General features: G+C 38.2%; 1 protein-coding gene across 5 annotated transcripts in view; it reads right to left on the reverse strand.

Annotated features, from left to right (window-relative positions):
• LOC126337007 (uncharacterized) overlaps positions 1 to 24,632 on the reverse strand; it is a 702,260-nt gene that overhangs the window by 20,761 nt on the left and 656,867 nt on the right. For all 5 annotated transcript variants that reach the window (XM_050001254.1, XM_050001256.1, XM_050001255.1 and 2 more), the window contains 4 exons: positions 22,179 to 23,660; positions 18,079 to 18,647; positions 16,663 to 16,747; positions 3,783 to 3,945 (listed from right to left, as the gene is read on the reverse strand). In XM_050001254.1, the coding sequence (XP_049857211.1) occupies positions 3,783 to 3,945; positions 16,663 to 16,747; positions 18,079 to 18,647; positions 22,179 to 23,660 (2,299 nt within the window). The remainder of the gene's footprint in view (positions 1 to 3,782; positions 3,946 to 16,662; positions 16,748 to 18,078; positions 18,648 to 22,178; positions 23,661 to 24,632) is intronic.

A 24,632-nucleotide genomic window follows, 5' to 3' on the forward strand; every position in this document is an offset into this window, starting at 1 on the left:
TGTGAAGGTTCTTCTCACTGTTTTCTTAGATTACAGTGGGATAGTGCATCATGAGTACCTGCCTTATAGTCATATGGTCCATGAGGAATACTACCTGGAAGTTATACGCTGTTTTCAGAAAGCAATCCGAAGAAAACAATTAGAATTGCTGTAAAACCACTTGTGGAAATTGCATCACAATAATGCTCCCTCTCAGACCTCAATGCCTTTTCATGATTTTTCAACAAAAAACAAAACTGTTATGTTGCCTCAGCCACCATATTCATCGGACATGGTCCCCTGTGACTACTTTCTATTCCTGAGGCTAAAGAGAACCTTGAAAAGACATTGTTTTGCGACCGCTGGTGAGGTAAGGATATAATAACTGAAGGATCTGAACACCATACAAAAAAGTGAGTTACAGAGCTTCCTAGATAGGAAAAAGTGCTTATGCAAGTGATTATATTTGCAGGGGACTACCTTGAAGTGGACAAAGTTGATGTTGATAAGTAATGATTCTTTAAGAAAAAATTTCACTTCCTTTCTGATCACACCTCATACGCTCAGGTTGAGAGTAAACAAAATGGAATGACAGATTGTTTTTAACACTATAACAGAACCATGGGCCTTGCCGTTGGTGGAAAGGCTTGCCTGCCTCAGTGATACAGATAGACGTATCGTAGGTACAACCACAATGGAGGGTTATCTGTTGAGAGGCCAGACAAACATGTGGTTCCTGAAGAGGGGCAGCAGCCTTTTCAGTAGTTGCAGGGGCAACAGTCTGGATGATTGACTGATCTGACCTTGTAACACTAACCAAAACGGCCCTCCTGTGCTGGTACGGCGAAAAGCTGAAAGCAAGGGGAAACTACAGCCGTAATTTTTCCCGAGGGCATGCAGCTTTACTGTGTGGCTAAATGGTGATGGCGTCCTCTTGGATAAAATATTCCGGAGGTAAAATAGTCCCACATTCGGACTTCCGGGCAGAGACTACTCAGGAAGACATCGTTATCAGGAGAAAGAAAACTGGCATTCTACAGATTGGATTGTGGAATGTCAGATCCCTTAATTGGGCTGGTAGGTTACAAAATATAAAAAGGGAAATTGATAGATTAAAGGGCTGATAAATACAAAATCAAATAGGGGTAATGCTGGAGTAGGTTTAACAATGAATAAAAAAAATAGGAGTGTGGGTAAGCTACTACAAGCAGCACAGTGAATTCATTATGGTGACCAAGGTAGACACAAAGCCCCCGCCTACCACAGTAGTACAAGTTTACATGCCAACTAGCTCTGCAGATGATGAAGAGACTGATGAAATGTATGTTGAGATAAAAGAAATTATTCAGATAGTGAAGGGAGACGAAAATTCAATAGTCGTGGGTGACTGGAACTCGATAGTAGGAAAAGGAAGAGAAGGAAACATAGTAGGTGAATATGGAATGGGGCTAAGAAATGAAAGAGGAAGCTGCCTTGTAGAATTTTGCACAGAGCATAACTTAATCATAGCTAACACTTGATTCAAGAATCATGAAAGAAGGTTGTATGCATGGAAGAGGCCTGGAGATACTGGAAGGTTTCAGATAGATTATATAATGGTAAGACAGAGATTTAGGAACCAGGTTATAAATTGTAAGACATTTCCAGGTGCAGATGTGGACTCTGACCACAATCTAGTGGTTATGAACTGTAGATTAAAACTGAAGAAACTATAAAAAGGTGGGAATTTAAGGAGATGGGACTTGGATAAACTGACAGAACCAGAGGTTGTAGAGAGTTTCAGGGAGAGCAAAAGGGAATGATTGACAGGAATGGGGGAAATAAAAACAGCAGAAGGAGAATGGGTAGCTTTGAGGGATGAAGTAGTGAAGGCAGCGAAGGATCAAGTAGATAAAAAGACAAGGGCTAGTAGAAATCCTTGTGTAACAGAAGAAATATTAAATTTAAATGATGAAAGGAGAAAATATCAAAATGCAATAAATGAAACAGGAAAAAAGGAATACATACATTTCAAAAATGAGATGAAGAGGAAGTGCAAAATGGCTAAGCAGGAATGGCTAGAGGACAAATGTAAGGATGTAGAGGTATATCTCACTAGGGGTAAGTTGGTACTGCCTACAGCAAAATTAGAGAGACCTTTGGAGAAAAGAGAACCACTTGTATGAATAACGAGAGCTCAGATGAAAACCCAGTTCTAAGCTAAGAAGGGAAAGCAGGAAAGTGGAAGGAGTATATAGAGAATGGCTGTGTCTTAAATGTTGCACATGTTGCGGGCAGTAGTGGATATAGTACACAGTTGAGCATGGCTGCATGGAGCAGGTTTTATGAAGAGTCAGTTTAAAGAATAATGGTCTGGGAATGCTTTACTGTTTGAGAAAAATGTAGGTCAGGGTGAAAATGACATTCAGTAATGGACAGTGTGTGGAGGATGAAATAGATGAGCGATCTCATTTCATTCTATGACTTGATAAGGCCATAGCCCTGAAGACCAAATTAATGAAGCAGTCAAGCGTAGGTGGTACTTGGTAATAAAAAGGGGATGGTGGTGTCCTTCTGGTGTGTTTTGGAAATAGAAGTTACAGCTTTAGGACTAAGAGAGGAGATCTGTCTGTGGGCCTGGTCAGTAGGATAGTTGCAAGAGTGGAAAGCATTGGAAACCACACACATAACCATGTTAAGTAAACAATCATATATTTTGCTCTTCATGGAAAATGCATTTTTTAAAATAACAGTGACATTTCTATGTGTTCGAGCAATACATTTATCCTACTGTTTTTAATTTAAGTCAATCTTTGATTTTAATTTCTAATTGGAAGCTTTATTAATTCAAAAAAGTTTTTCCCTTTAGAGAATCATGGCAGCATAGTTTTATCATGTAAGTGTGATGGAGCCTTCTGAACACTGACAAAATATTTAAAAATGTCATTTATTTAGTGGTTAACAGCTGTTACAAAAATGTGTCTTTGCCATATAACTGCAGAATCTGCATACCATGTGCTGAAGAAACACCTCTGTTTCTATACTGGACAGTTCTTTTGTTCACAGACATTTTGAACTGTGTTATATGATTGCAGAAGAAGAAATAATTCATTGCATCAACTTTCACCAAACACTGTGCATGGTACATCAAACATATGACAGAATTACTAATGAGTGGCATAGGTGTGTGAAGCATGGCCCGTGAGAAAAAAGACATCAGCAGAATTCAGGCAGCTGAGATAAGGTTTGTTCATAGCCCCATTCCAAAAACACAACGGGATAGAATCTGGAAAGAGGACATCAAAAACAGGAAAAAGTTGCTTTACTTAATTTCATACCATAACCACTTTTATTTATGATCAAATTACAATAATCAGTAGTTCTGCTGTGGATCTGTAACAGTTTACTATAGCAGGTAGTACATAATGTTACATTTGCAAAATCCTCTACTTTGCAGAATGACCTCTAGTATACCTGGAAGCTATCATTTAACCTTACAATATCACATAGATATTGTGTCCCAAGCTGCACATAATTGATAGAACAGTCACTCTGACTACTCAAAACATTAGTCTACACTCACCACAGAGTTGTACCCACTTTACTTTCTTAAAATGATAAATAGAAGCCTGAAGTTAATTTTAGTTCTGGTACAACTTGTGAGTAATGTTTTGTTGAGTGAGCCTATAAAGATACAAAGACCACAAAAGAGAAACATATAACTCTCCTCACCAATACGTATAATTAACAATTTTCCCAGTTTTTTGGGCACTGATCATATTCTTTTAAATATTGGAGCAGACACAAGAAAAATACCTTCTTACCTTCCTTTTCCTGCTTCACTGTAGTTTCTCCTGCAGCACTTAGACTTGTTTCTGTCATACTCATATTGACATCCTCATTTTGTGTTTCATTTTTTATTATTTGATGAGTGCTTTCATTTCCAGGTGACTGTGAGTTGTCTTTATTGTTTTTCAAAACTGGAGTCTAAAAGTAAGACCATTATTTCAGTAAATTAGAAAATACATGCGAGCGCACCTGCGCGCGCACGCACACACACACACACACACACACACACACACACACACACACACACATATATATATATATATATTAAAAACAAAGATTCCAAGACTTACCAAGCGGGAAAGTGCCGGTAGATAGGTACAATAAATAAAACACACAAACACACACACAGAATTTCTAGCTTTCGCAACCGGCGGTTGCTTCTTCAGGAAAGAGGGAAGGAGAGGGAAAGACGAAAGGGTAAGGGTTTTAAGGGAGAGGGTAAGGAGTCATTCCAATCTCGGGAGCAGAAAGACTTCCCTTAGGGGGAAAAAAGGACAGGTGTACACTCGCACACACACACACACACACACACACACACACACACACACACACACACACATATCCATCCGCACATACACAGACACATGTCTGCCGACGGTTGCTTCTTCCTCGGCGCTTTCCCGCTTGGTAAGTCTGGAAAAATATATTAAAAACAAAGATTCCATGACTTACCAAGCGGGAAAGCGCCGGTAGATAGGCACAATAAAAAAACACACAAAAACACACACACAAAATTTCGAGCTTTCGCAACCGGCGGTTGCTTCGTGAGGAAAGAGGGAAGGAGAGGGAAAGATAAAAGGATGTGGGTTTTAAGGGAGAGCTCGAAATTTTGTGTGTGTTTTTATTGTGCCTATCTACCAGCGCTTTCCCGCTTGGTAAGTCATGGAATCTTTGTTTTTAATATATATATTATATATACTGTGTTCAAGAAGGAGAACCTTCAGGGATGTGGAACAAGACACAGTATATATACATATGACACAGGCATTGCAGAAACTTATTCTGTACACTGTATTAACAATAAACTATCACTACACTGCCCAATTCTACCCATGCTGATGTCATATAAATTTAATTGGGTATATTAGTACGGAAGCTGTTACTATGAAAAAAGTGACCATCTTCTCAGTTTTGCTATATAGCTGTTGTTTATTTGTCATTAGAAGCTTTATGTGTACTCAATTACAATGGTATTTTTCAAAGAAAATAGTTACCTCCATCTGGAAATATTCATTCCTATTGACAGCACATTACTACTTGTCAAGCTTAGAATGAACACTATCCAGGACACTGAAGTTGCCGAAGTAGCATCTAACTGAAAGACTTGCACCAGGCCATTGAGCCATATGACATAACTATTTTTATTATTATTTACTTGACATGTTACTAGTTCTTGAATCTAGATATTCACATAAATTATTCAGAGGGTACCTTATGGGGTATGTTTTTAGTTTTCTTTTCAATTGGTAGGGGTTTCAGATTTCTTGGTTTATGTTAGGTGGGATCTTGCTGAAAACTTACACACAAAGGTACTTAACTCCACTCTGAAACTTTAGGCAAGGAGGTGAAGTCTATATGAAAAATATTTTTGTCTTGCATTATGAATGCATATTACAGTTTAGTTGAAACCAGTTTTTATTATCTGCAACAAAAACCATTAAGGGGACCACACCATGTTTCAGGTAGGAAAAAAATCAATTTTCAGTTTTCATCATACTTCGATAGATTAAAGTTTTATTTAAGTACTCTGAAAAGGATTTCACTGAAAAAAATTATTTAAAGAGCATTTTCCTAACACGTGTGTTTATGTGTCATGCCCACTTTTCTGTCACCCACTTTTCTGCATGTATTTTAGATCTTTATATCCCCCTACATTGCACGTTTGCAATTTTTTTTTACTCCTGAGTGTGTTGGCTATTCTTGGAATGCAATATTCGGTATTCTTTTGTTTCTGGTGTTTCTAAAAACACGTTTTCAAACACGCTGTTAGTTTTGTTCAAGTGTGATTGTGAGTAATTGTTATACTTACGTTTTCAGTGCTTGTTTACGATTGTTTTGTTGTGTTTATTGAAGATAATGAAACGTAAAGGCATTTTCAAGAAATGACAATTTAGAGGAAACAAGTTTAGAAAGCTTTCTGTACAAGAGGTGGTGCAAATACAATAGGAATCAGGCAACTGGAGAATCTTATTCTCACCAGCATTCTCTCCTTGCTGCTATTATTACAGCAATTAAACCTATTTTCAGAGACTTGGCTCATCCTGACCTAAGGAAATGTCTGCATGGGCAGACACAGAACCTGAATGAATGTTTCAACAGCATAATTTGGAACAGCCTTCCTAAAACTGTATTTGTAGGCATGCATACAATGAAACTAGGTGTTCATGATATTGTTATTACATTCAATTGTGGTAATATTGGAAATTGTTGGGTACTGAAAAAGCTGAGAATTAATCCTGGTGAAAATATGATCACTGGGCTGCAACACTGCCATAAAATAAGGATAGCGATGCAGACAGGTCTGCATCTAATATGGCCAAGAAAGCAGGACAAATATCCAGGAAGGTGAAAAAGAAGCTGGAAGACCTGCTAGAGGCCAAAGAAGGGCCATCGTATGCAGCAGGGCAGTTTTAATTAACGGTAAAAAACAAATTTCAAAAGTTTTTTCTTTATAGTCAATTTTCCACAAACTCATATTTTCTGTACATATGCCCCATTATATCAGAAACTATCACAGATAAATGAATGAAATTTTCAGAGACTCTGCATAACAAAAAAATCCACCTCTAGTACTACATTCATTAATATTCCCCTATTAGGAAGTATACAAAAAATATTTTCTGCAGAAAAAACTTAATATTTTTTGTTGATAAATTTAAAAAAGTCTTTCTTAAAGACTATTAAATGGATAAAGTAGATTTTAGCACAGTTGACTCTATTAGCATCATGTAACATACAGTAAAAATATTAAGGTCCTGCATCAAATAGTTTTTTTCAGAAATTGGTCAAATACTTGCCTAAATTAACATGGGTTAGGTAGACAGGTGTGATCCCCTTAAGGACTAACCATATTGGAAGTGATTGAAAGAATTAAAAGATCCTTAAAAGGGCTTCTGCAAGATGTATGGTTTGTCTAGTACATTAAACAACATTTTTATTGCTCAGTTCTGCTGAATAAACACTCTGTTTACTGTATGCGCACTGCCCCAAAAGATAATTCCATAAGTCAACAAGGAGCGAAAAAATGCTAATTAAGTCAGCACAATGAGAGATATTTCTAAGGGTATAACACGTTGAACTGAGCTTTTTGGTTCATTTATCCATTTGTTGACTCCATTTTAACTTGTTATCCAGCTGAACCATCAGGAATTTTACACACTGTGCTTCATTCAGTGTGTGGCCATTAATGTGTGGCAGTACTTGTTAAGTGCCTCTCTGGCTTTTACAAAGGAATGCACGATGGAAATTGTTGCTTGCTCAAAACTATACAATATGAGTCTTTGTGAGATTAAGCTTTCAACTGTTAGCTGTGTCTGCAAGAGCTGAGTTTGGATCCTTGACTAATACGTTGTCTCATCAAGAAAGATTACAGTTTTTGAGCTAGTTGTCCTTCAAAGTTATTGGAATATCAATTTTACAGATCAGAAACAACAGTTGCCCCAGTACCAATCCCTGCAGCACTCCACATGTTATGTTCCCCCAATTCTTAAGGTTTTTTTTTTTTTTTTTCATGCCTGAGGTACCACCTGTTAACAAGACACACTGTTTTTTCTTATGGAAGTAATATCCCATTTATGCCTTATGAATGTCATTAATGCCACAATACTTCAGTTTGCTAAGTAGAATTGTGTGATCCATACTGTCAATGGCTTTACAGAATATATTAGTAGGATAACTGTTCTTGTTTTGCTTTGCTAGCATTTCATTAGTAGTCTTTGTGAAAGCAGAAAGGTGGAAGGAGTATATAGAGGGTCTATACAAGGGTCATGTAATTGAGGGCAATGTTACAGAAATGGAAGATGATGTAGGTGAAGATGAAATGGGAGATATGATACTGCGTGTAGAGTTTGATAGAGCACTGAAAGACCTAAGTCGAAACAAGGACCCAGGAGTAGATAACATTCTATTAGAACTACTGACAGCTCTGGGAGAGCCAGTCCTGACAAACCTCTACCATCTGGTGGGCAAAATGTGTGAGACAGGTGAAATACCCTCAGACTTCAAGAAGAATACAATAATTCCAATCCCAAAGAAAGCAGGCACTGACAGATGAGAAAATTATCAAACTATCAGTTTAATAAGTCACAGCTGCAAATACTAATGCAAATTCTTTACAGACTAATGGAAAACTGGTAGAAGCCAACATTGGGGAAGATCAGTTTGGATTCTGTAGAAATATGGGAACACATGAGGTAAAACTGACCCTACGACTTATTTTAGAAGCTAGATTAAGAAAAGGCAAACCTACGTTTCTAGAATTTGACTTAGAAAAAGCTTTTGACAATGTTGACTGGAATACTCTCTTTCAGAATACTCTCTTTCAAATTCTGGAGGTGGCAGGGGTAAAATACTGGGAGCAAAAGGCTATTTACAATTTGTACAGAAACCAGATGGCAGTTATAAGAGTCGAGGGACATGAAACGGAAGCAGTGGTTGGGAAGGGAGTGAGACAGGGTTGTAGCCTCTCCCCAATGTTATTCAATCTGTATATTGAGCAAGCAGTAAAGGAAACAAAAGAAAAATTCGGAGTAGGTATTAAAATCCATGGAGAAGAAATAAAAACTTTTGAGGTTCGCCGATGACATTGTCATTCTGTCAGAGACAGCAAAGGACGTGGAAGAGCAGTTGAACGGAATGGACAGTGTCTTGAAAGGAGGATATAATATGTACATCAACAAAAGCAAAACGAGGATAATGGAATGTAGTCGAATTAAGTCGGGTGATGCTGAGGGAATTAGATTAGGAAATGAGACACTGAAAGTAGTAAAGGAGTTTTGCTATTTGGGGAGCAAAATAACTGATGATGGCCGAAGTAGAGAGGATATAAAGTGTAGACTGGCAATGGCAAGGAAAGCATTTCTGAAGAAGAGAAATTTGTTAACATCGAGTATAGATTTAAGTGTCAGGAAGTCATTTCTGAAAGTATTTGTATGGAGTGTAGCCATGTATGGAAGTGAAACATGGACAATAAATAGTTTGGACAAGAAGAGAATAGAAGCTTTCGAAATGTGGTGCTACAGAAGAATGCTGAAGATTAGATGGGTAGATCACATAACTAATGAGGTGGTACTGAATAGGATTGGGGAGAAGAGGAGTTTGTGGCACAACTTGACTAGAAGAAGGGATCGGTTGGTAGGACATGTTCTGAGGCATCAAGGGATTACCAATTTAGTATTGGAGGGCAGTGTGGAGGGGAAAAAATCGTAGAGGCAGACCAAGAGATGAATACACTAAGCAGATTCAGAAGGATGTAGGCTGCAGTACATACTGGGAGATGAAGAAGCTTGCACAGGATAGAATAGCATGGAGAGCTGCATCAAACCAGTCTCAGGACTGAAGACCACAACAACAACAACAACATTAGTAGGATCTTGTATTGTTTTCTTTTATATTGTTTCATTCCTTTGTGAAATCCAAATAGACAGACACTTAACAAATACTGCTCAGCATTCTATCATAGGCCACTTTTTCAAACATTCTGAAAATGCATGAAAAAGTGATGTAGACCAGTAATTGGAGGTGGTTTGTTTGACACCAGTTTTATAGAGGGTGCTGCTACAGCATATTTAAGTCAGACAGGAAATATGTCCTGAGTCAATTTTGATTATGAAGGTAACTTATGGGTAATATCCCATCAAGTCAGCACAAGATTTAATATTCTGCTAGCAGAATTACTAACTTGTAACACCCCGATGTATTCTGTTATCTCCTTACGGACTCTGTTTTTAAAACTAATTCCTTTTTATGGGGCATGCAGTGTCAGTATTTGTAAATAGTTTTGGATTAAAGGACGCCCCTCATCAAAAAGCAGAAGCATTTAGTTGTCGATAGGCAAACACCAAAAGAAAGAAAACTTGCTAGCTTTCAGAGTAATCCTTTTACAAGCTACAGCAAAACACACACTCACATTTGTACACATGTGCTGCCTGTCCCCCCTCCCCCCTCACCCCTCTCCTCCTCCCCTCCCCCCCCCCCCCCCCCCCCCACACACACACAAACATACACATGTGTGCAGGAGGTGGCTGGTTTGCCAGGAATGTAGGGAGGGAGTGGTGGCAGGTATATATGATGTGCAAGTGATGCACAATTGTAGGAGCCGGAGGGGACCTGTGCATGGTAAAGGTGATGTGGGAACACATGTTGTAAGGATGAATATTGTATTGTAAGGATGAGTCTCACCTGTGTAGTTCAGAGAAGGTGGTGGTGGAGGGAGGGATCCGGGGGCCGTGGTTTGTGAAGCAGTCATTGAAATTGAGCATGTTTTGCTCAGTTGCATGTTGTGCCACTGGGTGGTCAAATTTATTCTTGGCAAACATTTGGCAGTGGCCATTCATCTTTGTCAACAGCTGGTTGATAGTCACATCAATATAAAAAGCTGTGCAGTGTTTGCAGCGGAGATGGCATATGACATGGCTGCTTTCACAGTTAGTCCAGCCTCTGGTGGGGTAGAATAAGCCCATGACAGGACTGGAGAAGGAAGTGCTGTTTCAGTGAACTGGGCAGGTTTTGCACTATGGTATGCCACAGGGATCATATAGGGTTGGACTAAGATGTTGTGTAGGTTGGATGGGCAATGGAACACCACTTCATGAGGGGTGGGAAGGCTCTTTGGTAGGATGTTCCTCATTCCAGGGCATTATGAAAGATAACCACAGCCCTGCAAAGGATATGGTTCTGTTGTCCCAGTCCAGGGTGTCAAGAGGGCACTCCTTTTGATTCTTGGTGGTGGTGAAATGATTAGGGGCATGTGAAGATATGGCACAGGAAATCTCTTTGTGGTCTAGATTTGGTAGGTATTGCCTGTCTGTGAAGGCCTTTCAAGGGAGTTCTCATACTGCATGTCATCCATGGGTCGCTGTGCAGTATGGGAGTAATTTTTTGGTGTGAAAGGGAATGCAACTGTTAAAATGTTGGTACTGTTGGTGGTTAGCAGCTTTTATGTGGACAGAGATGCAGATGGAGCCATCAGAGAGCTTGAGATCACTGTCCAGGAAAACGGCACATTATGATCAGGTGAATGGTTGGGTGACGTGTTGTACTTGTGGAGGAATTGTCAAGAATTTCTGCTTTTGTTGACCAACACCTCCAACCAATTACCTGAAACCTAGCCTCCCACATCAAGCATATGAACCACTTCTTTCTCTAACTCTCCACCCACTGCTTATCTCCTGGATCCCTACTCATCACTGCTGATGCTACCTCAATATAAACTATATCCCTCATGCCCATGGCCTTACTGCTATTAAACACTACCTCTCCCAACAACCTTCACACTCCAAACCCACCATCTCATTCCTTATACACCTTACCAGCTATATCCTGACTCACAGTGCTTTTCCTTTGAAGGGGAGATATTCAAACAAATCTGCGGCACAGCCATGAGCATCTGCGTGGCACCCTCCTATGTCAACCTGTTTATGCGCCATCCGGGGGGAAACCTTTCTAACTTCCAACCCCTAGTCTAGTTCAGGTTCACTGATGATACCTTCATGATCTAGACCCAAGGCCAAGACACCCTCTTGCATTCCTACACAACCTCAATACCTTCTCTCTGAGCCACTTCACCTGATCCTCCTCTACCCAACTATCTCAAAGGCTGAAACTAATTGTACACCGCACCAAAACCAAGGTTTTGCACATTGTTAAAACTTGCAGCAATAGATTCCACTGACTGCAGCTTTCTTGCATCTTTCTTGAAAATGAAATGATGGATTTTTTAATGAGTCCTATGACTGGTTTTGTGTGTTCCGCATTGAATTCTTGTCTTGTGCCAATCTCTTCATGTTAGAATAGCACTTGCAACCAACATCCTAAATTATTTGTGCTATCTTCCCCTAAAGCTTTTACCCACTACAAATCCCTCAAGTACAATGGTAGTTAGTCCTTGATGTCTTAACACACGTTCTATCATCCTGTCCCTGTCAATGTTTTCCATGAGTATCTCTTCTGATGAGAATTTCCACATTTCTTATCAGTCCACTTAATTTTTAACATCCTTCTACAGCACCACATCTCAGGTGATACTTCAATTCTCTTGTTTTCTGGTTTTCCCACAGTCCCCGATTCATTTCCATACAATTATGTGTTCCAAATGTTCATTCTCAGAAATTACTTCCTAAAATTAGGTTCTATATTTGATACTTCCAGTGAGAAATTCCCTCTTTGCCTGTACTAACCTGCTCTTTATGTTATTCCATTCAACACATCCTACAATTCTTTTTCAGTGTCACTGAGGATGGCAACGTCATCAGCAAATCTTATCTCTGATATCTTTTCACCCAGAATTTTAATCCCACTTCTTGACCTTTCTTTTATTTCTGTCATTGCTCCTTTGATAAATAGGTTGAACAGTAGGAGCACAAGGCTGCATCAATTTTTTACACCCTATTTAACCCAAATACTTCAATCCTAGTCTTCCATTCTTATTGTTCCGTCTTGGTTCTTGTCTGTATTGTATATTATCTGTCTTTCCCTATAGTTTACTTCCATTTTCCTCAAAATTTTGAACCTTGTATGACTTTACATTGTCAAATGCTTGTCCCAAGTGACAAATACTATGAGCTCTTTTTGATTTCTTTTAAAGTCTTGCTTCCACCATCAATAGCAAAATCAGAACTGACTCTCCAATGCCCCTGCCTTTTCAAAATACAAACTGATGATCTAATAGTCTCAGACTTAACTTTATCTCGAGCAATGTGTGGCTGTTATTTTCCTGAAAATCTAATGCTGTGTTTCTAGGTACATACATTCTTTACATCAACTTGAAGAGTCATTTGGTTGTCACTTCCCTCTATGAAGTAGAAATTCTGAATTAATGTTATCCCTACCTTGCACCACATCTGACTGCCTGCTTTCCAAAGCTCTCTTGGATCCCATATATCTTCCATATTGACTCGCTTCATCTATCACGCTACCAGACAATTCCATTTCCTTGTAAAGACATTCAGTATACTTTTTTTTCAACATCTGCTCTCTTTCCTTCGCATTTAACACATAATTCCTGTTATTCTCTTAACACTGATGTCTTTTCTTTCAATTTCACCAAAGGTTGTTTGGAATTTTCTGCATGCTGAAGCATTCCTTCTAACAACCTTTACTTAACTGATTTCTTAGAATTTTTCCTTTGGCTCTTTTACCTTGACTTCCCCGCATTTTCTATTTATTTCATTCCTATGTGTGTGGCCAAGATAGACACAAAGCCCATGCCTACTACAGTAGTACAAGTTTATATGCCAACTAGCTCTGCAGATGGTGAAGAAATTGAAGAAATGTGTGATGAGATAAAAGAAATTATTCAGATAGTGAAGGGAGATGAAAATTTAATAGTCATGGGTGACTGGAATTCGTCAGTAGAAAAAGGGAGAGAAGGAAACATAGTGGGTGAATATGGATTGGGGCTAAGAAATGAAAGAGAAAGCCGTCTGGTAGAATTTTGCACAGAGCATAACTTAATCATAGCTAACACTTGGTTCAAGAATCATAAAAGAAGGTTGTATACATGGAAGAATCCTGGAGATACTAAAAGGGATTATATAATGGTAAGACACAGATTTAGGAATCAGGTTTTAAATTGTAGGACATTTCCAGAGGCAGATGTGGACTCTGACCACAATCTATTGGTTATGACCTGTAGATTAAAACTGAAGAAACTGCAAAAAGGTGGGAATTTAAGGACATGGGATCTGGACAAGCTGAAAGAACCAGAGGTTGTACAGAGTTTCAAAGAGAGCATAAGGGAACAATTGACAGGAATGGGGGAAAGAAACACAGTAGAAGAAGAATGGGTAGTTCTGAGGGATAAACTATCAGTTTAATAAGTCACAGCTGCAAAATACTAACGTGAATTCTTTACAGAAGAATGGAAAAACTTGTAGATGCGGACCTCGGGGAGGATCAGTTTCGATTCCGTAGAAATGTTAGAACACGTGAGGCAATACTGACCTTACGACTTATCTTAGAAGAAAGATTAAGGAAAGGCAAACCTATGTTTCTAGCATTTGTAGACTTGGAGAAAGCTTTTGACAATGTTGATTGGAATACTCTCTTTCAAATTCTGAAGGTGGCAGGGGTAAAGTACGGGAGCGAAAGGCTATTTACAATTTGTACAGAAACCAGATGGCAGTCATAAGAGTCGAGGGACATGAAAGGGAAGCAGTGGATGGGAAAGGTGAGAGACAGGGTTGTAGCCTCTCCCCGATGTTATTCAATCTGTATATTGAGCAAACAGTAAAGGAAACAAAAGAAAAATTTGGAGTAGGTATTAAAATTCATGGAGAAGTAAAAACTTTGAGGTTTGCCGATGACATTGTAATTCTGTCAGAGACAGCAAAGGACGTGGAAGAGCAGTTGAACGGAATGGACAGTGTCTTGAAAGGAGGATATAAGATGAACATCAACAAAAGCAAAACGAGGATAAAGGAATGCAGTCAAATTAAATCGGTTGATGCTGAGGGAACTAGATTAGGAAATGAGACACTTAAAGTAGTAAAAGAGTTTTGCTATTTAGGAAGTAAAATAAGTGATGATGGTCGAAGTAGAGAGGATATAAAATGTAGACTGGCAATGGCAACGAAAGCGTTTCTGAAGAAGAGAAATTTGTTAACATCGAGTATAGATTTAGGTATCAGGAAGTCGTTTCTGAAAGTATTTGTATGGAGTGTAGCCATGTATGGAAGTGAAACATGGACAATAAATAGTTCGGACAAGAAGAGAATAGAAGCTTTCGAAATGTGGTGTTACAGAAGAATGCTGAAGATAGGTGGATAGATCACGTAACTAATGAGGATGTATTGAATAGGATTAGGGAGAAGAGAAGTTTGTGGCACAACTTGACTAGAAGAAGGGATCGGTTGGTAGGACATGTTTTGAGGCATCAAGGGATAACAAATTTAGCATTGGAGGGCAGCGTGGAGGGTAAAAATCATAGAGGGAGACCAAGAGAGGAATGCACTAGCAGATTCAGAAGGATGTAGGGTGCAGTAGGTACTGGGAGATGAAGAAGCTTGCACAGGACAGAGTATCATGGAGAGCTGCATCAAACCAGTCTCAGGACTGAAGACCACAACAACAACAACATGCGACATATGTCTTCTCCTGGACATTTCCTAACTTCCTTCATCTGTTGATCAATAGAAAAGTTATTTCTTCTATTACCCAAGGTTTCTTCACAGTTACCTTCCTTGTGCCAATATTTGTCTATCCAGCTTCTGAAATTGCCCTTTTGAAATGTTTCCATTCCTCTTCAACTGCACTGGCTATTCAGGAATTCATTACTGTAGTATCTACATCCCCAGATAACTTCAAATATACCTCAGCACTCCTCACTACTACAGTATCCCATTTCTTTCCTCACTATTCTGCCAGGCAATTCTCTTAAACTTCAATCCAGCCTTAATAGTTACTACATTTTGGTCTGGTCCTGGGTACACCTTACAATCCACTCACTGATTTTGGAATCTCTGTTTGACAGTAATTTAATCCAGCTGGAATCTTCCCCTGTCACTAGGCCTTTTACAAATATGCTTGAACCCCTTTAAATTTTAAGCATTGTATTCACTATTACTAACTGAAATTTACTGCAAAACTCGATTAGTCTTTCTCTTCTCACATTCCAACTACCGAGTCAATATCCTCCCCTAACTCTGTCTTCTATTCCTTCCCCTTCTATAGTATTTCAGCCCTCTATGATTACTAGATTTTCGTCTCTCTTTACATACTGAATTACACATTGAATGTGCTTCATATTCTGCTTGTGATGTCGGCACGTATATCTAAACTGTATTTGTTGGTGCTGGTTTCCTGTTGATTCTGATGAGAGTAATATTGTCACTGAACAGTTCACAGAAATCTACTCTTTGCCCTACCTTCCTACCAAAGCTTCTTTACCACATTTGGATTTATTTCACTGCCTGACTCACAGAATGTTACCCTTTCCTTAGTTACTCAATCTTTTTATCATGATCACCTCCCCCTTGTCAGTTCCCTCTCAAATATCTGAATAAGGGGCTATTGCAGAGATCACCATGACATATTATCCAGAGTTATCCCCCCCCCCCCCCCTGCCCCTCCCAGGGAAGGAATAATACCTCCAAAAGCTAGGATAGTTTCTTGTACTTTTATGTGTATCTATTGGCAGTACTAAGAATTTCACCTCCTGAAGGTAAGTGCTGGCCAACTATCCTCATTCAAAATTTTATAGTTTTCTCAAATGAATGTTAGTTTTGATAAACTAATTAACTCAGATAATAATAGAAGGGCTGCCATGTGAATTAAAAACTAAAAAGATTCAAAAGACATCTATGATGCTATGTGATGCAATCAGCAAAATCCGATCACCACATGTATTTGCAGAAATAATTACTGATTTTTTGTGTCACAGACATTTATCAGTTTAAACTGTCTCTCATTTTTCTCTAAAAATAATGACTACTTTTACTGTTAAATATTTTGTAGACAGAGGTGACTGAGTGAGCGCAAGATTTTTGTTAACATCTGTATCTTCCAAAAATTCACAGAACAGCTTTTTCACATGACTGTTGACTAAAATGAAACAAACTGCAAAATTTATGCTGCCTGGTTAGAAAATAACAAAATAATAAAAATACTACATTTGAGATACAAAAGGTCAATACTTACATCACCTGAAGCTACACCCTGTGAAAGAAGACGTTCCTGGTAGTGTCCCTTGACATGACTAAGCACTAGTTCACGGCTTGCATCACTGTAAGAAATAAATATTTTAGATCAAATCCTTCATTACACTATGATGAAGGCACTTAAGAAACTATGAGGGTCATTCAATATGTGCTTAGAAAATCCAAGAGATGGCGCTCGTAGTATCAAAATAGTTTGCTGGCAATAAGTGTCATCTGTTGTTAGAAGGCAGATAAAGTTGCAGGTCTTCAGGACATTTGGTGGAATTGACCAGCCCCAAATGATTGACAAAATCCATGATTGATGAATCCAAGTAAACAAAATAATTGGGGCCACAGGGTTATCACAAGATCCACTGTTTTCAATATTGCACAACAAATTGGATGTGACAAAGTCTCAGAAAAATGGGTGCTGCACTTTCTCTCAAAGGAGAATGAAGAAAACAATGTGGTGAATGTTGATGCTGTATTGGCATTTTCCGTCAAAGTCCTGCCTGGTTACTGCATTGCCACATAAAACAGTGAAACATGGGTACACTACTACACTCCAGAGACTAAGGAACAATCAAAACAGTGGGTTTCTGAAGGCAAATTGGCTCCAGAGAAAGAAAAGAAGGTGAAACTGACTGCCAAGATGATGACCATAGTGTTTTGGGATGCATGCAGAATCACACCCACATTGGTTACTTAGTAAAGGGAGAAACAATAACTGATGAGTATTATGCATCATTATTTTTCCGGTTGGTGACAAAATCCAGGAAAAACATACTCATTTGAAAATAGAAAAGATCCTGTTTCATTACAACAATTCACAGTTTCAATGGCCAAAATTATGAAATTAAAGGTTAAATTATTGCGCTAACCACCATATTCACCACATATGGTGCCCATTGACTTTCTTTCCCCCCCAAATTCGGAAAAAAAAATGGCTAGGCAGATGATGGTTCACATTTGAACAAACAAGGACGTCATCAATAGATGCCTATTTTACAGACCTCCCAAAACTCTATTTCTTGAATGGCTTAAAAATTTGGAGCAACAATTCAAAAAGTGTATGGAGTTGAAAGGCGATTACGTTGGAAAGTAATAATAATTTTTCCTGGAATAATTCGCTTTTCTATCTTTCTCTAAGGACTTGTTGAACGACCCTTGTAGCATTATGTTAACATAAGTAGACTGAAACTTTGTGAGGAATGGCCTTAAAAGAGAGAGAGAGAGAGAGAGAGAGATAGAGAGAGAGAGAGAGAGAGAGATAGAGAGAGAGAGAGAGAGAGAGAGAGAGAGAGAGAAATATCACAATATGCGGAGGTGCTTTACAGAACACTTATCCATTTTATTGCACCAGCAGTAATTAAAGTCTACAGCTTTATAACATGCTCATAACAAAATGCAGTCTTACCGGAAATTGCATTTCTTGCACTTCCACAATGTTCTCTTGACTTCAACTGAGGGCTTATCTGTAAGAGCAGCATCAGATGCTGATCTTTTTTGGCCAGATATTGTTTTCTGTACCACTGGTTCTTGAGACTGTACTTGTGATGGTACTGACGAGATCATAGAATGTGCAGCACGGAGGGGTGGAGGTGGGCGAAGTGGACCAGGAGGGACACCACATACCCCATCTGCTGGTGGTGTAGGAGCACGCGTGAGACGAGGTGGTGTTGGCAGCAGTCTTTGTTGATCGGTGGTAGATGGAAGATATTCACGCATTCTCAGCGCTGTTAGATACTTGTTATACTTGCTATAATTTCGTCGACCTGTTTCATCTGTCATCAAGACTTTCGCATCTGCATGGTTCTTGTCACGGACTACTTTCAGTCTAATATGTTTTGTAATATCCCATCTCCAGTTTGAGCGATAAGCACACAGTGAGCATTCAAATGGTTTCTTGTTGAGATGTCCAACAATATGAACATGGAATCGAGATGCTGTGGATGCCCAGAAAGTGCAGTGTGGGCACTTGAATACCTGTTTGAGAAAGCAAAAGGCTTTAATTACATTTTTGTTGCTGTAATATAAGTACGATTCTGATCCTAAATTATTTTTCAGATCATCAAAGATGATTGGTTTACGTATGATATTATATAAATATCCTGTCCTTTTGAAATATTACAAGAACAGATATAATTTACCACAGAAGAACAGATATAATTTAACACAGAACACCTACAAAATGCATATTTCCAGAACTGATTTCTGTCCAATAGCTTACGAACTACAATTAGAATTTGGATCACTAATAAGAACAGAACATCTGATCTAGTGCTGCGCTGGTTCTTTGTCTATTGTAATCAAGCACTGTTATTTCTGTGGTTCCTTTGAAATGGAGATATTGGAAATTTTGATTCCATGATTTAATCCTCGAAAAGGAAGGAAGGAGTATTACAGTTTAACATCCAACTGGCAATGAGGTCATTAGAGATGGAGCACAAGCTCAGGTTAATGAATTATGGGGAAGGAAATTGGCCATGCCTGTCAAGCGAACTTACAGACGAACAGCTAATCAAGGTACCGTATTTTTATACCACCCTAAGTAAAAACTTCATTATTTCAAAATTTAATGCAAATGTTTTTCTCAAAATAAAATGCACACACCTAGAATTATAGGTCTGAAACAAATATATGAATAAATATATAATGAAGATATAAATCATTGTCAATTAGAAGCTAAACATTTTTAGTACCAGCACATAATCAACTATAACAGCTATGAGAGATTTTTCATTAGATTAAACACCACAAGGGTGTTTATAACAAAATTATGTTACCCTTAAACTAATCTCCTTATTTCTCTTGTAAAAAGGAACTCATGGCTATGAAAATAAATGTAGTTCTGAAGTACAGGGTGTCCAAAACGAAAGTTTCATTTCAAAACACTGCAGAAAGAGAACCACTGTTCAGAATTATGTCCAAGTTGAACAGCATATTATTGATGCTGGGGGGAAATGTCATGGGGGAAAAAATTAAAATAAATTTGATCAATAGATTCCATTGTAAGCGTTAGGCTATGAGCACAAACACATGCACGGCACACAACTGTTCCTCAGTTTGTGTCTGTGATACCCAACTAAACTGTTCTATAAGGATTGCAGACTGCTGGTAAAGTTCTTTTAAAAGAATGGTGACTGTGTGCCAGTAGCCCTACAAAAGTTCTGGACAGTGAAGGGTATGAAATAAGGCACTGGTTTGATGTCTGCTATCGATTTGGAGAAAATTATTACAAAATTCAAAAAGACAGGTTCCTTTCAAGTGCAATCTGGCAGAGGGAGAAAAGCAGTTGATCTGATGTCTGTTGAAGGTCTGACTACAGTATTGCAGATAGGACTGATCAGTGGCATGCATGCATGGAGAAATGCCTGAACATTGGACATGTCGGCAAGTATGGTGTGTAAAATCCTACGAAACATCCTGCATTGCTATCCATACAAAATTACTCATGTTCAGGTGTTTCTCCCTGCTGACCTGACAGCAAAACAAATGTTCACTCTGGAATTTCTTACTTACATGGGAGTGAAGAATGAATGGCCATGGAACATTCTCTGGAGACACAAAGCCCATTTCCATCTCAAAGGACAAGTCAAAACACAGAATTGCAGAATGTGGGCAACAGAAAACATGCATGCACGTCAACTGGTACCAATTCATTCTGGAAAGGTGACTGCGTATTTTTCAAGACATACATGGATACTTAAGTGCATGGCAAAGGGTTCATTGAACCAACTTCACAATAATTCCCTATTCTTTCAATCTCCAACAGCACGCAGAAAAAAAGAACACCTATAGCTTTCCGTGCAAGCTCAGATTTCCCTTATTTCGCTATGATGATCATTAATCCGCATGTAGGTCAGCATCAACAACATATTTTCGCATTCAAAGGAGAAAGTTGGTCATTGAAATTTTGTGATAAAATTCAACCAAAACAAAAAACACCTTTATTTTAATGATCTCCAACCCAAATCTTGTATCTTGTCAGTGACACTCTCTCCCCTATTTCTCGATAATACAAAACATGCTCCCCTTCTTTGGACTTTCTCCCTGTACCCCATTAATGCTACCTGGTAAGGATCCCACACAGCAGTACTCTGAAAGTGGACAGACATTTGCAGTGTAGGCCTTCCTCACAACACTTTCTATGCATCCTTTCCAATTTAAGTTGTTTGTAATTGTAATTTTTAGGAATTTTGTTGAATTTACAGCCTTTAAATCTGACTTATTTACTGTGGAACTGCAAATTAATGGATTCCTTTTAGCACTTGTGTGGGTGACATCACACATTGCACACCAATGTCATTCCATCCCTTCCACAGTGTTGATGTGAGGGTGGGATCTTTTTTATGCAAGATGGCACTCCTCTACACACGGCACAGCCAATGCTACAGAGGCCTTTTGGAAAGGCTAGAATTATCAGCCATCATTTTGCTACTGATCTTAACCTGTTTGACTTCTGGCTGTGGGGCTATGTGAAAGATGTTGTCTTCAATGCTCCAATTACAGATGTAGCTGAGTTGAAGGTATGATTTGCACATCATACTCTGAACATGACCCCCGAGACACTCGGATCTCCTGTAGAACAGGCTGTTACTTGATTTCAACTTGTGACACAGAAGGGTGGATAGCATACTGAAGATTCCTTGTGCCAGTCTCACAACAATTAGAAAATTATGTCATTTTGCTTTGTATTTGGTTTCTGGCCCCAATACAATTAAAAACCAACAGTTCTACACCTGTTGCCTGCCAAACTTATGCAGTCATGCACACTGAACAGTATGGATGGTGTAATGCACAACTCAAATCGCAGCTATCCTATTGTGATTCAGCTGTCACTTGTAGCTGACTGCATTTGCTTTAAGACTCTTAAAGTGCCATTTATTGGTAAAATTTTCATTAATATTGTTTTTTTCTATGACATTTCTCCCTGTGTCAATAATATGCTGTTCAAATTTCATGTCATTCTGATCAGTCATGCTCTTTCTATAGCGTTTTGAAACTGAGACTTTATTATGGGCACCCTGTACCATTAATAACTTGATATATACTATTTCTTTATAGTTTTCTGCCTTAGTTGTGCTCACATTTGAGTCAATAGTGACCAGCTTTTAATGTGTTTGCCCATTTTCAAACCATTACTCAAGCCATTCTCCTTTGATTAAAGAAAAAATTTCATAAATAATATAATGTTTATACATTTTGAGTTCTCAACAGTTCAGTAAAATTATAACTAATAGCATATGGGAGGTATAAGGACTGTAAAATTCACAAAATGAATATTACAATGCAATAAACCTCTCTCTCTCTCTCTCCTGTGTGTGTGTGTGTGTGTGTGTGTGTGTGTGTGTGTGTGTGTGTGTGTGCATGTGTGCGTGTGTGTGTGTGTGTGTGTGTGTGAATTTTCATATTCTTTAAAGAAACATTTTTATTGGAATGCAGAAAATCTTGGCAAATTAAAACCATACACCCACAAGATCCATAATAATAGTAAAAAGCATATATTCAACATACCCTTTTAACAACAGTATATGTACCAGGAGTCGCAGCTGAGTCACTGTTGCTTGCTGGAGTCCCATCATCACTTGTGTTACTTACAGCCCCATAACCAGGAGCGGTCTCAAACCCAACAAGGCCTACTTCATTGTCAGATGGTTTGCAGCCTCCATTAAGTTGTAGACAGCTCTCAGTTTCATTATCAACTGATATATTTTCTTGTTCCTGCATTTCATCTGATGGAAGCTGACTATTCTGGTCACTCTCCATATCTTGACCAAATTCATTCCATACAAATACTTTGTTTACCATGGGATGTGCTGTTTCTTGTTTGTCAATGTATGGTTCATTCAGCATAAGTTCTCCATTCATTTCACACACATCATCAGATGTTTCAAGATTTATATCATTGGACCCTTTTGTGTATCTGTTTGCTTCTGTACATGATTGCAGATGAATGACCAAGTCAGCACTTGTTTTGCAGCGCTGTCTGCAATGCTGGCATCTAGTTGACGAGAGCTCTGTACCACTCAGTATAGTGGATGAATTGCCTCCCACACACAATGTTCTGTTACTTCCTAAGTTGTGTTGTTTCTCATGTCTAACAAATTCTGAAAGACATTTGCATTCATAGTTGCAGAATGTGCACACTAAACTAGATGAATCACCTGGACCAATTAATAATTTCTCTTTAATTTGATCCAAAAATGAAGAACTTTTCTTTTTCATTGTACCCACAGGTGACGATTCAAATTTCAGGTCATTAAGTGATTCCGAAAAACAGTTATTATTTCTTAATTCTATACTGTGTGGTTCACTCCACATAGTATTGTGTGATTCATCCATCCATGACTTACTTTTTTCTTCTCCTGAAACTGTGAATGCATTTTCATCACCTATTACAGATGCAAAATCTCTAAGAGAGCTATTTGCACATGATTTTGCACATATTTCATTTAAATCCTTTTCACTCAGTGAATTTTCTGATAAAGGTGACACTCCAGGTTTAAAGCTTGTGCTAAAGTCTCTAGCACGGATGGTTGGTATTTTCAGAATGGGTACTGGCTTTGATGCACTTGGCACTGATGCCCTTGTCTGTATTGGTATCAAGTTAGGTATTGGTCGAGGAAACTTTTTGGGTGGTGTCAATTTTGTGAGAACTCCATGGACTTTGCTTTCATGGCGAGCCATTTCACTGCCCCAGGCAGCTTTGAAATTACAGCTCTTACATTTCAATGTTTTTATGTACACATTGCCATTTTTATGATGAATGATATCATCTGGGTGTATAAAATCAGCCTGAAAATCATGGCGTTCACTGTGTTCTTGGGTTGATATGACTTTACTTTTCTTTGCGGTAACTTTAATTTTTGGTGATCTTTTTATTATTCCACTTGAGGGAACTTTACTGCTGCCTATGCATTTGTCACTGATGCTGTGATCAAAAGATGAATGCAGTTCTGGAGTACTCGTACCAAGGACTGGGTTGAATGGTGAAACCTGTAGAAGAAACATAATGGTAAAAATAATTTAATAGTTTTATATTATAAAATTAAAACTATACATATACACAACTGTCTACTCATAAAATTATAACCTAGTGAATTTAACTAACAATTGGATTGACTAATAAAATGTTATTTTGATTAATGGCAGAGAATATTTTCACAACAACAAATACTTGTAAAGTATGTAAATTTTAAAAAATGTCTTAGTCTACAAAGTGCATAAAGAAAATGATATAGGATGGTATCACTGCATCATATGAGGATATGGCAAAAGGTGATTACCACTGATAGTAATTAACAGCATACAACACAAAAAAGCCAAATAAATGTAAATGACACACATAGTAACTCCAAAAACTATTTCCAACATATATATGACACAAGAAGCAAAGAAATTTCATTTTGCCATCTAATAGAATAGAAACTCTACTCCCACGTCCTCAATACACAGCAATGAAAATTAATAATATATATTAAATATGAAAACTTTCACATTAGGGAACTAGGTTTACTGGGGACAAAATTATGTGCCATCCTAGTGCACAAATTTTGTCACACTCAAGGAATTTTTAAATGATGATGAAGATTTCTTTGTAGAATAATGAAACAAATTTGTAATGATTTTTGTAAATTAAGATTAATTTTTTGTCACATTGCATGTAACTCTGTCAAATTATTTATACTGATGAGTCTCTGGTATTTTAAATCAATGATATTTGTATGTACATTGTGAGATAGTAAAATTTTGATTCTGGCTTTTTTTGGTTATTTATATAATTTTTTCAATGCAACTAGTATTAATGCAAACACTAAGGTGATGCTACCTTTCTTCAAGCTGTTGCAGTTCACCTTTTCCTTCCCCACCTGACTTTTTTCCCTCTGTACCATTTATGTCCCCCCGTCATTCGATGTCAGCAGGGCAGACTTCCTTCAGCTTATTGGGCAGCTAACTCCCCCATTTTTG

This window comes from Schistocerca gregaria, chromosome 2 (assembly GCF_023897955.1).
Source record: "Schistocerca gregaria isolate iqSchGreg1 chromosome 2, iqSchGreg1.2, whole genome shotgun sequence".
Taxonomy (NCBI): domain Eukaryota; kingdom Metazoa; phylum Arthropoda; class Insecta; order Orthoptera; family Acrididae; genus Schistocerca; species Schistocerca gregaria.